The sequence below is a fragment of the Mus caroli genome, chromosome 11 (genome assembly GCF_900094665.2).
Source record: "Mus caroli chromosome 11, CAROLI_EIJ_v1.1, whole genome shotgun sequence".
Lineage (NCBI taxonomy): Eukaryota > Metazoa > Chordata > Mammalia > Rodentia > Muridae > Mus > Mus caroli.
In genome coordinates, this window is record NC_034580.1 from 56,524,818 (window position 1) to 56,544,574 (window position 19,757).

The 19,757-nt window shown below is 50.9% G+C and overlaps 1 protein-coding gene across 1 annotated transcript in view; it reads right to left on the bottom strand.

Moving 5' to 3' along the window:
• Slc5a10 (solute carrier family 5 member 10) overlaps nucleotides 1-11,211 on the bottom strand; it is a 47,431-nt gene extending 36,220 nt beyond the window's left edge. Inside the window, exons 1-8 of the mRNA XM_021177149.2 lie at nucleotides 11,194-11,211; nucleotides 10,718-10,859; nucleotides 7,061-7,132; nucleotides 6,512-6,616; nucleotides 6,109-6,168; nucleotides 5,881-5,985; nucleotides 413-518; nucleotides 91-171 (exon numbers count right to left, since the gene is read on the bottom strand). Coding sequence (XP_021032808.1) covers nucleotides 91-171; nucleotides 413-518; nucleotides 5,881-5,985; nucleotides 6,109-6,168; nucleotides 6,512-6,616; nucleotides 7,061-7,132; nucleotides 10,718-10,828 — 640 coding nt within the window. The 5' untranslated portion in view covers nucleotides 10,829-10,859; nucleotides 11,194-11,211. The remainder of the gene's footprint in view (nucleotides 1-90; nucleotides 172-412; nucleotides 519-5,880; nucleotides 5,986-6,108; nucleotides 6,169-6,511; nucleotides 6,617-7,060; nucleotides 7,133-10,717; nucleotides 10,860-11,193) is intronic.
• Nucleotides 11,212-19,757: the final 8,546 nt, after the last annotated feature.

Genomic DNA, 19,757 nt, shown 5'->3' on the forward strand with positions numbered 1-19,757 from the left:
GTAGGGCAGGTCAACTGTAGCTTAACCTTTAGAGCTCTTCAAGGTGCAGGGACTGCCTGCCCAGGGCCCCGCCCCAGCCCCAGACCTCACCTTTGACTGCCAGAATGACAGCACCCACCACCATGATGATTGTCTGCAGGGCATCTGTGTATATCACAGTGGCCAGGCCCCCTGCAAGAAACAAGGCGGCTGGAGTAAGTGTCCCAGGAGAGTCTGACCTCATCACCAGAGCTGCTGGTGGGGCCTCAGTCCTTGCAGCAGATGGGCGAGCTGCACCCACGTACCCGAGCAGTTAGGCCCCAGGTCCCCACCTGACCACCTGTGAACTGGCCATTATCGGACTCCCAGTGCCGTGAGGTTTCTCCTGTACAGATCCCTGGTTCCTCGTGGGTCCTCAGGACCCGTACCATACCTGCAATGGTGTACAGGGCCGTAATGGCGAGTGTGAGGATGGTGGACAGGTAGAAGTTCCAGCCCAGGCAGATGTGGACAAACAGGGCTCCTGCGTACAGGTCAATCTAGGGAAAGCAGAGTTGGGCAGAAGTCAGACATTACGGTGAGATTCAGGGCTCAGAGTCGGGGTGTTGTACTCACTGGCTTTGTGACCTGGCCTTGGGGAGCGGGGGGTTCCAGGTAAGAGAAACAGAGACCCCTCCCCCAGCTGTTCACTACCTGGTGGGCTGGTTGAGGATGGGAGAGAGCTGGCTGTGTGCCATGTTCAGATGTATGGTGGATGTTACTGTCACAATAAAGTTCAAAGTGGCCAGTGCCCATCAGAGAGCAGTGTTGTCATTGAATTTGGCCTCTACCTGGGGGGTATATGAAAGAGCCCTGTGCCCTCAGTTTCATTAGGGACCGTGACAAGGACTCATCCAAGAGGAACTCCAGAGACTCAGACTCCATGCCCATCTCCCCTCACACCTCTCCCTGCTGGCTCCTTCCTTTGTGTAAGAGCCCTAACCAACTGGGAATTCTAACCTGGCCATTGGTTTTCATTTGGGCCCCTGACTTTGTGTGTGTGTAGTAGGGAGCAGAGTGGTATAGGTAAAGGTGGGAGAGGTCAGCCTTCAGCTTGAGTGGGAATGTTGAGGAGCAAGGACTCATCAAGACCCTATGTAGTATGACTGAAGAGGCTGAGGTTCTTGGGAGTCAGGGGTGGGGGGAGACTTCTCAAAATCAGGTATCTACACTTGGCCAGGAGAAAGGGTGAATACAGTAGACCACTGGAGAGCCAGCTATTCCAAAAGTCCCCTTCCTGGCCATTTCCCAGCCACTCACTTCCAGTGCTATGCCACCTCTACCCCTCAGCTCCTAGTCCCCTGGTCCTCAAGCTGTCTGCTCTCTGCTTCTCATCTCCCATGCTCCCTGTTGTGACCCACAGCATCACGTGTCATCCTCGCTGCCTTCCATGGGAACAGCTGGAAGGGATTCACACAGAGGCCTGGGGTAGGGATCCTCTTCCAGGAAACTCTACTTCCCGAGGGAGACGCAGGGCACTGGTAAGGCCTGCCTGAACCCCGCTGCCTACTAAATTCAACCTTGTACTGATAGCTATGGGGACCTAGGTCTGTCCTATGTGGCCCCTTCTTGTATCTTTAAAGTAGGTCACCTCCCTCCTGGGCCTTCATGGTGCTTATCTGTTAAGCAGTGGATATAAGCTAGGATAAGTGGAACAAACTTGCTTCCAGCAGCCAGCCAGAAGCACTCCGCCTTTCGTCCCTGCAGCCCCCGCCCCCAACCTGCCACCCATTAGCTTGACATTAAAGGTCCAGAAGATGAGGGCCTTCCCTGGGACTTACTGTCTTTTGTGCCAACTTTCCTTAGTGGGCTGGGGGAAGCCACAGAGTCTAACCTAATTCCCTAAAATATAGGTGGAGAGATGGAGGCTAAGAGAGTGATGGAACTTGCCCATCACAGCAAAACTCAGAGACACAGCCCAAAGGATAGATAGTACTGGACAATCTGTGTCCCGAAGAAAGGGCCATTCTCAGGGCTGAGGCAAGTCAGGCTTCTGCTTCTGCTGCAGTGGGTTCTGACTGGCCCACACTCACCCAATCACAACCCTCTTCTCCAGCAACACTGCCGTGCCCTGCCAAACTCAGTCTTGTACCCACCTGGTTCTCAAAGCCCAGTTGTTCCCAGGAAGCTCTTCCCATATTGCCTGCCTTGATAGTGGAGATGTATCTGTGTGCCAGGCACCGTCCTGAGTATCGCATACTCAAGGGCTCCTCTAATGCTCACAGCCTCTAGCAGATGATTGTCAACATGGGACAGCAGTTGCCTTGCTTAAGGTCCCATGGTCCCAGGAGGCAGATGAGGCCGTCTTTTCCCGCTGCGGGACCCCTGGACCTTCAAACTGCTGGGGGAGGAACCCAGTGACTGGAGTGCCCCCAAAGATCTCAGTGTTGAACTCAGCCCTACTCTGCATTCACTGGACAGGAGTGGTGTGAAAGAGGAAGGGGGACCCCCATGTGTATATGTGTGGGGGGGGAGTAGCTCTACATCTCAGAGCTCTGAGCTAAAACACTAATGCTGCCACAGGAAATAGAAATGGCCCTTCACGCTGTGTTACAGGAGGCGAAGGAGGCTGGGGCATCTCAGGCCCAGGCCCTGGTCTGCACCCTCTTCTTGCCATCCTATTCCTTTTCTCTCTTGTGCTCCTCTGTGGAACTGCACAGAGTTTCTGTGACTCCTCCAGTGGTCACCCGTGTTCCCTATCCAAGGCTTTGTCCATTTTACGGGTGCCATCCCAGGCGGGAGTATGGCAGTGCAGAGGAGGACCTGCTCGTCTTTGCCATACTCTGCCTCTCACCAGCTCCTGCCACTGGGGACTCTTTCCAAATACCCATCTGGTTTTCCCTTCCTGTCCCCTACAATCCCTGCACCCCTGCCTGTGCTTGCCTGTGCAAGGAGAAAAAGAGGGTGCCTGCACCTACTGTGCAGAAGGCTAGGATTCCAGGCCCAGGCTGATGGGCGCTTCTGTTTCTATTGCTCCCTCTATGCTTGCTTCCTCACTGGGATCCTGTCTGTGTGCAGGATCTGTCTGGAAAATGCATTCAGGGCTGGCCTGGTCACCCACACCCAAGCACATGGTAGGCACACGGCAAGTGGCATGTTTCCCTAGATTGGAGAATGGAGATGAAGCCTGTAGGCCATCCCATCCCATCCCATCCCATCCCATCCCATCCCATCCCATCCCATCCCATCCCATCCCATCCCAAACCATCCCATGGCACTACTGGCTGTGGTTGGCAGGACTGAGTCAGGACAGAGGCTGTGGTGCTCAGTGTTGAAGTAATTTACTCTCTAGACCTCCACAGGGGAAAACAAAGGAGGGCTTGAAGGTGGGAGCCCATGCCTGGCTGTTATCTCCTTCCATCTTAAGGATAGGATGGGCTTGAGGTAGCACTACAGAGAGAAAATGGGATGGGCAGACAGCGTATCCTTTCTGCTTGACTTATTGAGATAGGATCTTAGTATGTAACCCAGGCTGGCCTTGAACTCATAGCAATCCTCCTGCCTCAGTCTCTCAGATGCTGGGATTGTAGAGATGAGTCACTGCACTCACCTATGACTTTCTAAGCCAACTTTCATAGTCCCAGGAAATGTCAATGGAAAGAAGGAAGAGGGAGAGAAAGTACGGGGGTTGGACCTATGGAGAAAGGGGCAGCAGGAGAGATTTGAGAATCCAGAGAGGCAGAGGTAGAGTATGCATCCCCAGAGAAGAGCAACTGAAGGAGCCAAATGCAGAGTCCTGAGATGCTGGTGTTTATGGAAGTGCATGGAGGCCAAGTTGGCTGATGTGCAGTGTGCAACTCTAGGGGAGAGGGTAAGATGAGGCCAGTGAGGTAGCAGGAGCAGTGTGATGGGTCACCTTGTGGGCTGAGGCTCGCCTATACTGAGGGGCAGGTAGTGTCCTACTTCACTTTCCTACTTTCCAGAGGTTAAATGACTGGCCCAGAGCCCCACAGTGATGGAGCCGCATTCAGACTCTTGGCTTTGAGCTGGGGTTGTGATTTTCCACACCTGCCATGTAGATCTGCTTACTGGTGCTCCAGTTTGAATAACAGCAGCAGGAGGGCCCTGTGACCTCTGCCTGGACAGGCTGTACAGACAGGCAGGGCGTTCCTGGGCTCTGTGTCTGGGCCTAGTGTGGCCCACGCACTTCAAATAGCTCCACTCCGAAGCCAAGACCCAGGGCGGGCCCAGCCTCTCCCAAACCAAGCGCAGCAATTAGTGTGCCTCCTCCCGCTTCCCCTCAGTCTCAGCAGGCAGCCGCCTGGTGCTGAGGCAGGACCTTGACGTGACTGCTCCCCATTTACAGCTGCTAACTCGGAGTCACCCACAAGGCAGAGTCTGAAGCCACGTCCTGGTTGTTGTGGTTCTGACAGAGATCTTAGCTGACCTTGGCCTGGCCACCATAACCTTGGTGAAGGACTCAGCAGTTGGCAGATGAGCTTGCCTCAAGGCCCCTCCTATGCACTGAGCGTCCCTCTGCCCTCTGAAGTCCTGCCCAGTGGCCCACTTGAAGCCTCCCAGTGTAAGGTCGTAGATGGGAAAGGAACCACCCTGACTCGCGGCCCATGTCCTTGTTCCTTCATCCCCAGCTTAGCTGAGAGATTCTGCAAAGTTGGCCCTGGCTACCCGCAGCTGATAACCGGACAGTTCTGGGGCTCTCTGACCTCTCATAGCCTAAGGCTGCAGGCTCCTGTCCCTCTGCTGCCCTGCAGAGCAGTTTCTCTGTCCCAGAGGCAGATGTGGCACTTGGCTGGTTTTGTGAATGGTAGAACATGTTTATGAATGGTAGAACAGTCCCCACCACTTCTTGTGGCTGACCTCAGAGATTACCATCCTGAAAGTGTCCTTAGCAATGGTCCCGAGACACCTCTGATGAGGCCCACTCTTTCTCCTTGGCACTCCCCTGACCATCACATCCTTTTCTCTATTGAAGCCCAGTCCCATCTCTTCCTCATTTAAGACCTGGCTCGCCTGTGTTGTGTATCCATCCACCTCCCACTGGAGAATGGGCCCTAGACAGGCCAAAAGCAGGCTTTTTCCACTCTGCCTGGCTTCCAGGAGGTAGGGTTGGTGGGAAGGGGGTGTGGGTAAGAGGACGAACAGGAGAGGGACAGTCAACTCAAGTCCAGGCCCCTCCAGACTGGAGAGGAATCCCTACAGAAAGGAAACTATCATGCTCTCTGGGAACATCTAGGAAAGGCTGTGTATGCTGTTGCTGATGCTGTAGGAAACAGGCAGCGTCCACCCCATCCCCATCCCCCAGGTCCTGACCTCCACAGGAAGCAGAGGATGAGGCTGGGCAGGCTCCCTCAGTGTGTGTCTGACTCAGGCTCCAGCTCCTCTCAGGAGCCTGCTGCTGATGGAGGTTAGGCATGCCTGAGGAACTCTACTGGGCCTGCTACAACTATGGGGCCTCCCCCAAAGCCCACTGACCTTCCCCCACAACCCCAGGTTCCCTATCTGTAAAACTAGGTGCTTGGACCAGATAGGCCCTGAGCTCCTACTTTAAGATTAGAAGTGAGCTTCCTGCTTCTGACACTTCAGGGTCAGGTCCTAAGAGAAAGCTGTAGGCAGGTAGGAGGCCCAGTTAGACTTAGAGCACGAGACTGGCAGGCATCATGAGGCCTTTGGCTCCCTCTAGTGGTAAGATGTGGCTCACTTTGAATAGGTCAGATCTCATCCCCCTACCTCTCCTGCCTAGCTCGGCATCAGGAGATTCTGCCCACGTTACTATCTCTCCCTGGTTTCTCTAGCTGGTGCACTCACAAGTTGCCAGATGAGCTAGTCTCTAAGGCCCCTCCCATGCTTGCTCCTGCAGTTCCTGACAGTTTCCGCGCAGGAGCAGGCTGGGGGGCAACTCACGGATATCTTGGTGAAGACAGACAGCATCAGGGACAGGACAGATAAGTACGTGCGGATGCGCTGGCCACCAAAGCGCTTCTGAATGTATTCAGGCAAGGTGACGATCTGGGGAGGCAAAAGAGAAGAGGAACAAGGTGAGTATCGGGAGGGCCGGCCCCATCCAGAGGTCCTGTCCCTCCGGACTTGGTGAGGGTCAAGCCTCTGCCATGGCCCCAGGAAGAGACTCACCTCTGAAGATATGTAGATGGGTACAAACACCCATGCCAGCGCCAAAAGCACATATGTGGCCTGTGAGGACAGAGGCATGGGAGGGTTGTGGGCTCAGCTCTCAATAGCCCTGCCCTGGCACACAGCCAGATGCGGCAGAGAGGAGTAGTGCGGAGGCTACCCCCACGCGCCCCTCCTGCTTTGCTGTGAGAAGCTAGGAGCTTCTTACGGATGTCTCTGGACTGCCGGGCTGCCCAGCCGTCTGTATCTACAGACCAGCTGGCTGTGGCATACTGCGTGCCACAGTCTGGCAGACCCTGACTGATACACACTGCTGGGAGCCCCCTCATCCAGGGACCAGTGAGCATGGCTTCACCCTCTACTTCAGCCCTCCCACGGGCTGTGCCCATTCTCCAAGGCTCACATTCCACTCAAAGCCGGCCACAGCCAGGCCTCCAGCAGCACCCGAGCCGGCCAATCCTACGAAGAGGCCAGAGCCCTCGCTGCTTGCAAAGAGTGAGGCTCCGATCTGCAGGGGGAAGAAAAAGTGATCACGGTGAGCCCATTACATACATCAGCTCCACCTGGACCAGAAACACCTCCTCCAACCTGGCAGGTCTTGTTCACATATAAGGATCCCAAGCTCAGGTGTTCAAGTTGGGGTACCCATAGGTAAGCCACAAAGTCAAAATAAAAACCAAAAATGCATAAACAAACAAAAAACAAAAAAAAAAACCCAGAGTTTTTCAGACTCCAAAGCCCTTTACAGAACTTATAGCAGTTTGTCCCTACACAGGCAACTTGGGGGTCTCTTCCAGCCCAGGCTTATCTCATTGTGCTGGTGGTATTAGACAGGGACCTTGATTGAGGCACATAAAGAGACCTTGGGGGGACATAAAGAGTCCTCAGGGATGCAGATCCTGATGAAGTCAGCCCGTGGACAAAGGAGAGGCTAGAAGGTGGGTGAACTCACCGGCCACCAAGCCATGTCCCGGCCCGCCAGGAAGTAGCCGCTCACTGTGTTCTTGTTGGCTCGACAAGCCGACTGCAGAAAAAGCAAAAGGCAGGAACTGCTTCGAATGGAAGATGTGTCTGCCTCTGGCAAATGCCTGACAGTCCCTCTGTACTCTGAGCATTGCAATGCATGTGACCCACAAAGAGAAAACATGACCACCACACACACACACAAACACACACACACACACACACACACACAGAGAGAGAGAGAGAGAGAGAGAGAGAGAGAGAGAATATTCACAAGTAACATTTCCAAAATAGCCCAAAGTAGTAACAACTCCAAGTCCAGCAACTGATGAAGAAACAAAACAGGCACATCCACACAATGGAATAGTATTCAGCCAGGAAAAGATACACAGTTAACCTGCCTCCAGTTTATTTCCTGTTTCAGAGTTGGGCTGTATTGCTTTCCTAAAGCAGAATTCCTATTGGTCAAGCAAGAGGGGTTGGTTTTTACAGGTGGCTAAAACAAAACAAAACAAAACAAAACACAAAACAAAACAAAACAACAACAAAAAAGGCAACTCCAGGGTGACTGTCCTTTTGAGGCAGGGCAGGAGCAGGAACCTTGGGTTCCTTTAGGTTTTTGGTGCAAGGGACAAAGCAGGGGAAACTGTATCTACCATTCAGATGGAAACTGGCCGATTTCACAGGCAGCAGAGCCTCTCCCTTCTGGTACTTTGGAGCGTCGTGGAAGAAGCTGTTTTCACACTGGGGAAGTGGAACTTCAGTGTGACTGTCTCCACTTTGTTTTTTAGAATTTCTATTTTTATTTTATGTGTGTGGGTGTTTTGCCTGTATGTGTATCTTGCACCATGTTCCTGTCTGGGGCCATCAGAACCCCAAAGATGGTGTCAGGTCCTCTGGAACTGGAGCTGTAGATGGCTGTGAGCCACCATGTGGCTGGGAGTTGAACCCAGGTCTCATGGAAGAGCAGCCAGTGCTCTTACCCACTGGGCCTTCTTTCTAGCCCTATGATTGACACCATTTTGACTCAGCCTGGCCTGATGGGACCGAGTGTACTCTAAAACAGTCCTCGTTGTCACTTGTTTCTTTAACGGGTCCGCCTTGCATCAAACCGTCAGCATCAGAATCCCGTACAGTTATCATTACCTGGAACAGGTGGCCCAAACTCACCATTCAGATCTGCTGCTGCATCTTCCTGGTCACATGCCTCTCATTTTCTTAATGTGTGCGTGTATGTGCATGTGTGTGTGTGTGTGTGTGCATGTGCATGTGCATGTGTGTAGGTCAGAGGACAGGCCTGGTGTCAGTTCTCATCTCCCACTTTGTCTGAGACAGGATCTCTTGCTGTTCAGCATTGCACACACCAGTAACTGGCAGGACTGTGGACTTCTGGAATTCTCCTACTTGCCTCCCATTTCCTTGCCCATGGAAGCACTGGTCTCATGGGTACATGGGTTGAACAGGTTCTGTTTTTTGTTGTCTGTTTGTTTTGTTTTGTTTTGTTTTTGACACAGGGTTTCTCTGGGTAGCCCTGGATGTCCTGGAACTCACTGACCAAGACCAAGCTGGCCTTGAACTCAAGAGATCTGCCTGCCTCTGTTTCCAGAGTGCTGGTCTCAAAGGTGTGCACCACCACCGCCAGCTGGGTTCTGAGTGTTTGAACCCAGGTCCTCACGTTCTTTACCTACCAAGCTATCTTCCAGCCTGTCCCTAGAAGGCTGCTGAAGGCAGCTGCTAAGGGGCTGCAGGTGGCTCTGCAGGAGGTGGGCTTTGCTGGTTCAAGGCAAGGCTGTATGAGTTTGATCTGGTCAGAAAGAGGCTGCTTTCCCTGCATGCCTCAGCTCACTGGAGTCACATCGACTCTCAGTCAGGAGCAGTTCCTTGTGTCTATAGTCTTCCCCACGGAGCTTAATCATTTCTAGCCTTTGATTCAGAGCAAGAAATTGGCAGTGCTTGTGTTCACTGGAACACTAACAGGCTATGGTGGGTTACTAATCAGCCTCATTTCAGCCCTGTGTCTCAGGAAATAGGGAGGCCTGACAGGAGGAGAGGCACCAGGAAAACGTCCTCTGTCCACCAGCAGTGGACAGAGGGAACACAAGCTCCCTGTCACATATGGACATGGCCTGTCCATATAATTTAGTATATTGATAATATAGAAGGTTACAGACGGTATATTATTGATAAGAAAATTAGAGGTATTATGAGAATTCGTAAAGTGTGACAGAGGGTTATAGCATGTGGTTGGTAAATGCCATCAAAGACAGGGCTGTTAAACATCACTTTGCAAAACACACACACAGACACAGAGACACACACGCACACACACCACTCCACATATACCACATACTACACCACACACACAAACACCACTCCACACATACCACACACAAACACACTCATGTACCACACACACTGCATGCACATGCATTCACACCACACACACACCCCATGGGGTTCAGTGGTTAAGAGCATTGACTGCTCGTTCCAAAGATCTGGATTCAATCCCTAGCATCTATGTATTGGCTCACAAGCATCTATAACTCCAGTTCCGGAGGATCTGACACTCTTCTGGCCTCTTTGGACATCAAGCAGGTATGCACATGGTGCACAGACATACACGCAGACGCAACACCCACTCATATAAAAATCAAATAAAAATTAAAATAAAACCAAACCAAAGCAGGATCCAAAAAGTACCACACCCCCCCAAAAAAGGAGCAGAGCTGGGGTAAGAGGAGAACCTAGCTCTGCTGATGGCCATAAGTCGTTTAGCAGTCACATAATTAATTGTATTAGTGCTGCCACCACCACTACCACCACTACCACCAGCAGCAGCGGCAGCAGCATCAACACTATGTCCATATCACTAGCCACTACAGTCCTACTGGTACTACCATTTCTATAGATCCAACGGTGGCAGCAGGGTCCTGTCTTCACCAGGTCTCTTTGGTAGACCTCACCCTGTGAAGTAGGTGCCGTCCCTGCCCTACAATACTGAGTGAACATGTCTGCTCTCCCATTCCCCAGGCTCTTATCTTGGAACAGGATTTATAGGAGGAAAGAAAGGGATAACGGGTCTCCTACGGAGAACCTCAGGGTTCCAAGGCTGAGGCAGGGGACTGTCCTAAACATGGTCCAGTGAGGTGGATGAGGCTGGTTTGTTGCACTGCCTCCCATTTAGGAGCACCCTAAAGATTGGCGTTGAAATGACAGCAAGGGGGGCACATTTCCAGTCTGTGGACCCCTGGGTAAATCGAATCCCCATTGCTTTGGCAATGCAAGCCTGGCCTTCCCAGAGGTTGGGTGTGGGGTAGATGGGACACAGGGGGAGGGCCTGACAACTGCACAGCAGGGTGTCTGCTGTCAGTGGATCTTCTGCTGGCTTGAATAGCCCGTCTGTGTTCTCCAGAGAGAAGCTGAGCTCAGCAGTTACTGAGCAGGGCAGGCCGATCAGCAGCTTCCAAGCCCTGAACACCTCCTCCCCCTACCCCCCACCATGTTTCTGGATTCTGGGCACAGCTAGGGAATCACCATAATTCTAGTGTTCAGGCAGCAGACCACTAAATAAGATCCATACAGATACCCAGGAATGTGCTGGTCCCAGTTATGCCCGAGAGCCCAGTGGGCCACTGCAGGTTCTTACCCATATGCCCACGGCCACATTCAAGGCAAAATAGACAGAGATGACAATAATGTCCGTGACACTCAGCTGGGATCCTGGAACATGGACATCCCCAGTGGAATTGCCAGCCATCCTGCAGCAAGCGTCGTGCCAAGCCCAGGGACTGAGGAGAAGTGAGGTGATGAAGGGCTTTCTGAACGGAACTAATTGATCATTAAACCAAGTGAGAAATGACATCTGCAGCCCACAGTGTGGCCTCGTGCCTGGGGAATGCTTCAAAGCGCAGAGAGGTCTCCTTTTGCTCTGCAGTGGCAGGTGAATCCCAGAGGGCAGTGACTGGGGTGCTCTGGGAGGAGTGCAGGCAGAGGAAAGGAACCTTCTTAAACTCTGAGTGGGTTGGAAGAGGAAGGGCACAGCTGAGTGAGATGCCAATGCCCCGTTTAGCATCACCTAGACTTTGTTTACTTGAGTGTTGAGCAGTAGGATGGCTGCCTTACCTCTAAAGACCTCTCCCTGAGGGACAGGCTTGCTTCTGGAGTCAGCAGGCTGATCTAAACTCAAGATGGTGGCTCCTGGCAATGCCAGGAGAGTCCCTATGCCAGGCCCTAAGTCCTGTCGCCATTATCTCTACTGTTCTTCTAGAAAGCAAGACAGACCTGACCCTACCACTCGGCCATCCATTTACCCAGCCTGGGTCAGTACCTTGGTCAAATACCAAGGACTTCTTCCCATCCTGTAGCTGCTCCTATGTCACAAGCAAAGTCACCACACAGTGTAGGTGATATCTTAGTCTAGTCAAGGAACAGAGGCTGAAGGCTAAGCTGTCTGTCCCCACCCATTCAAGGGCAGAGCTAAATCCTCTGTAGATGTAGACCTGGCTCTCAGTATGATGGCACTGGTGGCTCTGGTTTCACTGAAATTCCACCAAGGCCTGCCACCCAGGCACCAGGGACATTAGTGCTCAGCGGCTGCATCATGCTCTGCTCAGTAGCTTGGCTCGTGCTCTGTGGAGTGTTTGGAGTTTAACTTTACACGAAACCCTTCCAAACGTGTTAATGAGTGAGCGTCTGCTCACACGGCATACAATCTCACCTAGCCTGCTACTTGGCAACTAAACTACTGAGCGGAGACTAAAGGTCAACTCTTCTGTGTAGGACAAGATCAAGACAGGAAATCTGAGTTTCCACTGAGCACAGGATTCAGCAGGCTTAAATGGCTCTGTCTCCACTCTACTGCAAGCTGACCTCAGTGCAAGCGATTGCCTGCAGTGTCTGTGACCCAATCTGAAAGACCCATAGGGTAGCATACAGATTTATTGAGTATGGTTTGAATAAGAATGCACCCCCCCCCCGCCACCATAGGCTCATAGATCTGAATGTTCAGTCACTAAGGAATGGCATTATTTGAAAAGATTAAAAGGATTAGGTGTGGTCTTATCAGGGGGAAATATGTCACTGATATTTCAAAAGCCCATGCTAGGCCCAGTCTCTTCTCCTTCTCCTTTTGGATCAGGATGTAGCTCTCAATTGCTGCTCCAGTGCCATGCTTGCTGCCTTATTCCTTTCCATGATGATAATGGTTCTGACCCTCTGAAACTGTAGCAAGCCCCAGTTAAATGTCTTCCTGTAGAAGAGTTGCTTTGGTCAAACAGGGACTAAATCACTGAGTCTGTCTCATCAATACGAGTGGCTGAACCAACAACCATTGGCACCTCTCCTCGGCAGGATGGAAGGTACTGGCAGACAGCCTTGCCTGTCTCCAATCAAAGACAATTTTCAAAAGAAAATGGATTTGCTTGTTCTTCACTGAAGAGTTCAAGCATGGGAGAAATGACACCTCTGCCCCTGTGCCCATCCATACCCACATTTACACACGTGAAAAAGGACACAGTTCTTCTGGGCAACTCAGCCCAAGAAAGATGCGGACTTCCCTGCCTTGTTGAGAAGCTATCTGCCTCTCAGTCCATTTTCTGTCACAATAACTGAATACTACAGATGAGGAAGTTTGTAAAGAATAAAGATGCTGCCCATTGCTCTGGGAACTGGTCAGAGGGACACATATAGAGTGGGCAACCCTAAGACTCCAGAAGCAGGGCAGAGAGGCATGCATCCAAGAGATTATAGCCAGCCTTTGAAAACAGACCCCTCTCTTGAGCTATACAAGCTGTTGACCAGATAATCATACCCTAGTCACTTCTTAAAGTCTCCACCTGACTCTGTAGTTTTAGTTCCCAATAAATGAGGTTTGGGGATGTGTTCAAACTATAGAACCATCCATCCATCCATCCATCCATCCATCCATCCATCCATCCAAAGAGAAATTCCCCTTACTCATGAGAACCACTTTCTGGATGAGTCAGTCATCTGTGGGGGGGGTTGGGACCCGAGCAAGACAAATGTGTAACTGGCACAGAGGACTGGTACCCACCAAGCGTGAAATTGACAAATACAACCAGGTCAAAGGCTGTGGCAGGCCAGGAGTGACTTCTGGAATGCACCGCAGAGGGGAGCATATTCACGTGGGAGGGAGGTGACAAGGAAGAGCAGCTCCATTAGAGAGTCCAGACCAGAGAGCAGCTTCTTCTGGGTCATCTCAGAGAGGGGCTGGGAATTTTGACCTTGTTAACCAGGCTCCTTCTCAACGGGGCCTCACCTGACGTGAATGAGGGTGTCCTAGTCGGTTTCCTCCAAGCTGGAAGCAGCTACAGCTTTGGTTGGGAAGACCTCTGAAGGATTTTTCTCTCTTAAGTGTCCTGGGTCTGTGGCACAGGTCTGACTAGTACATGGTGTAGATGAGCAGGAAAGAGCTGGATGCCCAGTACTAATGAGCCGCATACACTCTGAGCAGGGGGTAAACTCAGCACAAGGCCAGACTGTGCTTCATCTATGGATGTGCTGGGATTAAAGGCGTGTGCCACCACGCCCGGCTTGAGAGATTTATCAGAAGCATTGCTAATAGCACATTAACACGGGCCAATGGCAGGAGCTCTGAGGACAGTTCAGACTCACAAGACAGAGTACAGGCCTCCTTGGAGGTCTCAGAGGAAGAGGGAGGTTTCATAGAGTCAGGGTGTTTCTGATTCTCTTGTGGGTGGCAGAGGAGAGGAGAGAGGTCGGTATTGAATTGCCAAGAGGGAATGTGTAACTCTGCAGAAACTGAGGAAGAAGGGCACATCTAGTTGAGGTGTGCCCATTATAGTGAGAGGGATGTGCTACCTCGTGTAGCTCTCTGAGGTCCCAAAGCCTGGCAAGCTGAGGTCCGTACACTTCCTTAGGGAAGTGAGACCGGCACCTGTTCTCCCGACATGGCAGCACCTGAGGTATCTGTTAGGGAGCTAGAGCCACAAACAGGCTCTGAAGATGGAGACTGACATTTCCAGAGCCAAAAAGGCTGCTGCAGGTGAGCTTGGCCCCAGCAGAAGTCTGGTCTGGATTCTAACAGACAGATAAACAAGTGATGTTAGATGGCTAGATAGATGATACATAGACAGACAGACAGACAGATAGATGATGGGTTGATGATAGATAGATAGATAGATAGATAGATGATATATGGGTAGATTAGTAATTAATAGGTTATAGATAGGGAGATGATAGATGATGGATGGAGGGATGACAGACAGACAGATGATGATGGATAGACTAATAACAGATTGGTTATAGGTATGTAGATGATAGATGATAGAAGACAACAGATGGTAGAAAGATCCTCTCATTACACACAAACCACATATCTGAACTGCTGGAATGTTTAGGACTCAAAGCAGGCTTGCCCAGAGCGGAGAGGATGAAGGGTAAGACAACCATCACCTTTCGTGCTCCGACATGGCCCGAGCGTTCTGTAAGACTGCAGCCTTTGCCTTGGCTCAGGTGAGCAGCCCTCAATCATGCTGGAGCTCCTCCGGGCTGGTTCAGGCTGGTTCAGGCTGGTTCAGGCTGGTTCTAACTTCTGCTTAGAGAAGCCTGGGGAGAATCTTGTGGGGACTTGATGGACACTTCCTAAGTCACTGCCCACCTGTGTGCAGCACCTGCATTTGCTCTGCAGTGACCTCCTGGTGGCCCTTCCTGCCTGGCTTCCCTTCTGATTGCTGATCCAGTGGCTGAGGTTTTAGGTGCTCAAGCCCAGGTGGCCACAATCCAGCCCTCATCATCTCTGCCTCTTCTCCAAAGCTTCAAGGACTCAGCAGGAACCCTGGAGGCCAGCTCAGGTCCCCGGTCGTCCCGATCACCATCACCAATACTTACTGAGAGTTCACTGTGCCTCCAGGCACTGTCTACCCGACACTCCCAACTCTCTGGGTAATGTCATTGTAACCAAATACCTGACGAGAAGCAACATAGAGAAAGAGTTTATTTCAGTTTAGACTCATAATACGGGAGGCATGGTGCCTGTATCTTTGGCATGGCAGCTTGAGACTGATCTCATTATAGTGTTAGATGTAAAGTTAGATGGAGTGCCCTCTAAGCCTCCCACTTTGTCCACCAGCCAGGCTTCAGCTTTTCTGCAACCTCCCAAGATGGCACAACCAGCTAACACATGAGCCCTATGAGGCAGATTTCACATTCAAACCATAGCATTAATTACCCAAGGCATAGAGACACTAAGAAACCCAAGGAGGGTCACACAGTCACTGAGAGGGAAGGATCAACTGTCTACCTACCCAGGTTTCCCCTACTGTCTGCTGTGGACCATCAGAAGCTTTCAGTGAAGGTGTGAACAAATGGTCCAGTTGTAATGTTAGGTCCTGGACTGTCCCAAGGAGTCTCATGATGAGTGAAGGAAAAGCTGAAGCCTGGTACCAAACAGAAGAGGGGAGACACCTCACCATCCTGACAACTCATCGTAGCCCAGTCAATGGGTCAGCAGTGGACATGACCACACCTTGGGCAGGATTATTTAGTTACACATGTCACTTGGCTTCTCTTTAAACCTAAACCTGTCAGGCCCTCTAAAAGATGGACTTGGGCCAGGTAGTATCACAGGTCCTTTTGTTTTTCCTCCCAGTGTGGCCACAGTAAGTACATTTTCTCTACTTTGTCTTAATTGGCCCACTGAAGATAAGCGTCCAAGCCTAGCTTGCTAGGTCTGCCCAGACTCAAGTGTCAAAACAGCTCACATCATGTACTCATGGTGGCACCTGCCTTGAATCTCAGCCCTTGTGAGTTGGGAAGAGGAGGCAGGGGGCTCTGTGTGAATTCGAGGCTAGCTGGTCTACAAAGTGAGCTCCAGGCCAGCAAGGGAACCCTGTGAGGATGGCCTGGCGACAACACTCCCTTTTATTCATGGAGATGTTTCAAATTAAGAATGCGACAACCTCGTTAAGTGCCATGTGGACTGCACACAGCGCTAAGTGAATTTCCCAGGAAAGCAGAAAAAGGCAGACGCGTTTATTAGGATCCATTGGTCTGGCTGAGGGGCTGTTAGTCATCTCCCGGGCTGTTTGTGTGGGGCCTATGGCTGAGTGGATAATCCAGTCTTGTTAGTTAGAATTTTGTTGTGCATATATGATGGGAGGGGTGGGCATGTCACAGTACACACATGGAGGTCAGAGGACAACTTGTGGAGCTGATTCTGTTTTTCCAGCTTCACATGAGTTCTGCAGAACAAGTTCAGGTGTTGGGCTTGCATGACAAGTGTCTTATCCACTGAGCCATCTCACCAGCCCTCACTGCTTCTGTTAATGCTTTCTTTTAGGTTATTGAGTTACTAGCGTCTACTTATGTGGGTTTTGCTGTTGTTGTTTCATACATGTTGCCTCAGTTTTATACTGCCCTGAAAACACCCGTGACACACATCCTCCAACAAGGCCATTCCTAAAAAGTTCCACTAACCGGGGACTAAGCGTTTAGACCCATGAATCTATGGGGTCGTTCTCATTCACAGGACCACGCGTGTATGTCGGTTAGTCATTTCCATCTCCATTGCCCTCTTCCCCTGAAGCTCTTCCCGAGAAACTTCCCTCCAACGTCCACGTCTTTCTCGTGCGCCCCACTAAACTTAGCTAGGACACTGGCAGGAGTGTGGGCGGGCAGGTTATTCACTGACGCACGGGTAACTCAGTGGGAACGTCACTGAGAATGACACACCTGACACACCTCCCGGGAACATTCCCTCATCTTCCTCAGCGGCACCTTCTGGTACTAAAGCAAGCTGGCAGGGAAGGAGCTTGGTTCCAACTTGATGTCTGTGTTCTGTAACCATGGGGTCGGTGAGTTCAGCAGCAGTATCTTCCTATCACATTCAGCTGGGCAACCAAGAACTTGTATTGTTTGGGAGCCTCTGGGATTTCCCTGACCAATATGGCACCCCATACCTATCAGACTATTGAGACAATGGGCCCCAAGAAACTGCAATTTCCCCCAAGGATTTCATCCTGGAGAAGTTGTCCTCCAAAGAGATGTGCCATTTGTGAGATCTCCTTGGAGGAAAGACTAGCACTGAGGCAAAGTGAGACCCTTGATCAGGACTGCTGAGCTAAGCATGCTCACTAACTCTGAACCTCCAATGTTGGACCCTGAAGATGGACTGGAGTGTGTGGTGGGAGCTCTTCCCAAAGCAGCCATGTTGAATCCATCTTCTTTTGTTTTTCTAATTGTCCTACTGCAGGTGGGGGTACAGACTAAATTGCTGGGGCTGCCAGCATCCTGCTCTGGCCCTAAGGGTCTCAGTACCACTTTCATGCAGATGCAGGCACCATGGATGTTTGGTGTCAAAGTCCTTCACTTCTCTGAGCCAGCTTCAGCTTCCTTGTACTTCAAACACAGAGCAGTGGTGAAGCTGCTTCATCACGGTTGGGACAACCCCTGGTGTACAGTGCGCTCAATTAAGGGCAGTAATTTTCATTACAGTTGTCACAGAACTTGTCAACTTTTTAAACTTTTAAATGTAAATATTAATTACCACCCAAAGGTTAGATAGGCAGCCAGCCACTCAACAAAGTTCAGATTCAGATCAAAGCAGACAAGCAGGTAACCGAGGCTAGGAGGGACTGCTGGGTTATGCCCCAGCTCTGTTGACTGCATGGTCAAAGCAGGCAGACCCGTGGTGTGCTCATCTTGGGGACCTAGAGTGTTAGATAATTAACATTCAGAGCCAGTGGCATTTTACAGATCTCATGGTGGGAATAAGATAGAGACTGGGGTCCTTTAGAAGAAGCTTACATTCGCTTATGTATTTATGTCTATAGTGTATATGCATGCTCATGCACCTTCCATGTGTGTATGCCATGGCACGTATGCAGAGGCTAAAGGATGATCTGTCATGTGGGGGCCAGGGATCAAACTCAGGTCATTAGCACCTGCACCCACCAGCCATCTTGCTGCCCAGGACTGGTCATCTTTAAGCACACAGTGGACCAACCCAGTAAGGAAACCACTTCCTGTGTAAGGCTCTCTTAGGCCAGCATTGTCCATTCAAGGGTGGGTTCCATTTGCCTGTCAACCACCATGAGACCCACCCTTAGTGCCTAAGGACAGCTTAACTACTGCCTCATTTCTCCCCCAGACTCCTTAATTGCCATTAGAGGAGCAGGGATGGCTGGGGGTGATAGAAAGGCAGCTGGGAAGACCCTCTAGGCCCTAGAGACTAGGGGATTACACTTGGGGTCCACATAGAATTTGGGATGTATTACCACAGTGAGTTCCTTTTATAAAACAATCTGGAGCAAATCTGTTCAAACTGAGAAAGTTAAAGTGAACTGTCAGGTTGCTCAGTGTAAAACAGGAGTAATAGAACAGTAGTCAGCCAGAGCCTAGGAGAGGGAGGAGCCTAGGAGGGAGGAGCCTAGGAGAGGGAGGGGCCTAGGAGAGAGAGGAGCTGTGAGAAATCCAGCCAGAGGCTTTTTCCTGGTCAAACTTGGGCCTGTAGCTGTAACTACTGTGAGAAGAGTTGACGAGGAGGTCATTATCCTATTTTTAGGAAAGGAGAAGTCTCAGTACTGGAAGGAGCCAGAAGGAGCCAGCAGGTCACAGAAGACAGAGTGAGCCAACTAGAAAATCCACAGGCTAAAAATCAACCTCAAACCACATGTCAAAACCCCAGGCTGAAGAGGTAAAGTCTGAGATAAAGCTGGTAAATAAGCAGGTTGGGAACCAAAGTCACAACTGCACACCCTACTCAGGCCACACCATTATCCACCCCAACAGCTAGCTGTATAGCTCCATGAGCGTTCTAGAGGGCCCAGGGAGAGAGCAGGGCACCACCGGCAGACAGGCACCTCTCTCTTGGCAGGGCCGAGAGTCTGTGAGGCTCTTTAAGAATGATGAATTGGAGAGCTAAGGTGTTGATGACCAATGGTCACTAAAGCCACCTGAGACAGTGGCTGGGTCTTATACCCGAGAGTAAGGGCATTCAGATGTGTAAGCAGATTAAATGTAAGAAAGCAAGAGTGGAGATGCTTCCGGGGATGGAGCCCAGAGGCCTTGCTGGGTCTAATGGTGGGACCTGGATGAACATTAAGATCTACACTGAAATTGGAAGCTAGTGAGAAGTCAACATACATTATGCTCTTTCCTGGCCCAAACAGCCCAGCCCCCCTCCCCTCCCCCCTCACTCCCTTCTTGGATCACAAAGGTAAAGATATATTTTCAAACTGAGTTTGAAAAATCAGGATTGAATACCTGTTTTTTCCTTAGTAAAATGAGGTTAGTAAGAGTGTAGGCCATGTTGGCATGAATACTCTGGGTTTAGGCCTGCTCCTTTATACAAGGATGATGGACAGAATTATAAACTTCTGGGGCTGGAAAGATGGCTCAGAGATTAAAGGCATCCACTGCTCTTGCAGAGAACCTGGGCTCAGTTCCCAGCACCCACATGGTGGCTCACAAACAGCTGTAACTCCAGTTTTGGAAGATCCAAAGCCCTCTTCTGAACTCTGCTTAAAAACGGAAATCTAAACTTGAAACTTTAAGTCAGACAAGTTTTAGTGTTACTGATCCTCTGTGACGCTGCTGTGCCACCCACTCCACTGTCTCCCATGCCTACCCCCACCCCAACCTCCTCACTCAGCAAGACTTACTGCATCTTGGTCTGAGCATTGGCTGTACTTTGAAGAGAACAGAAG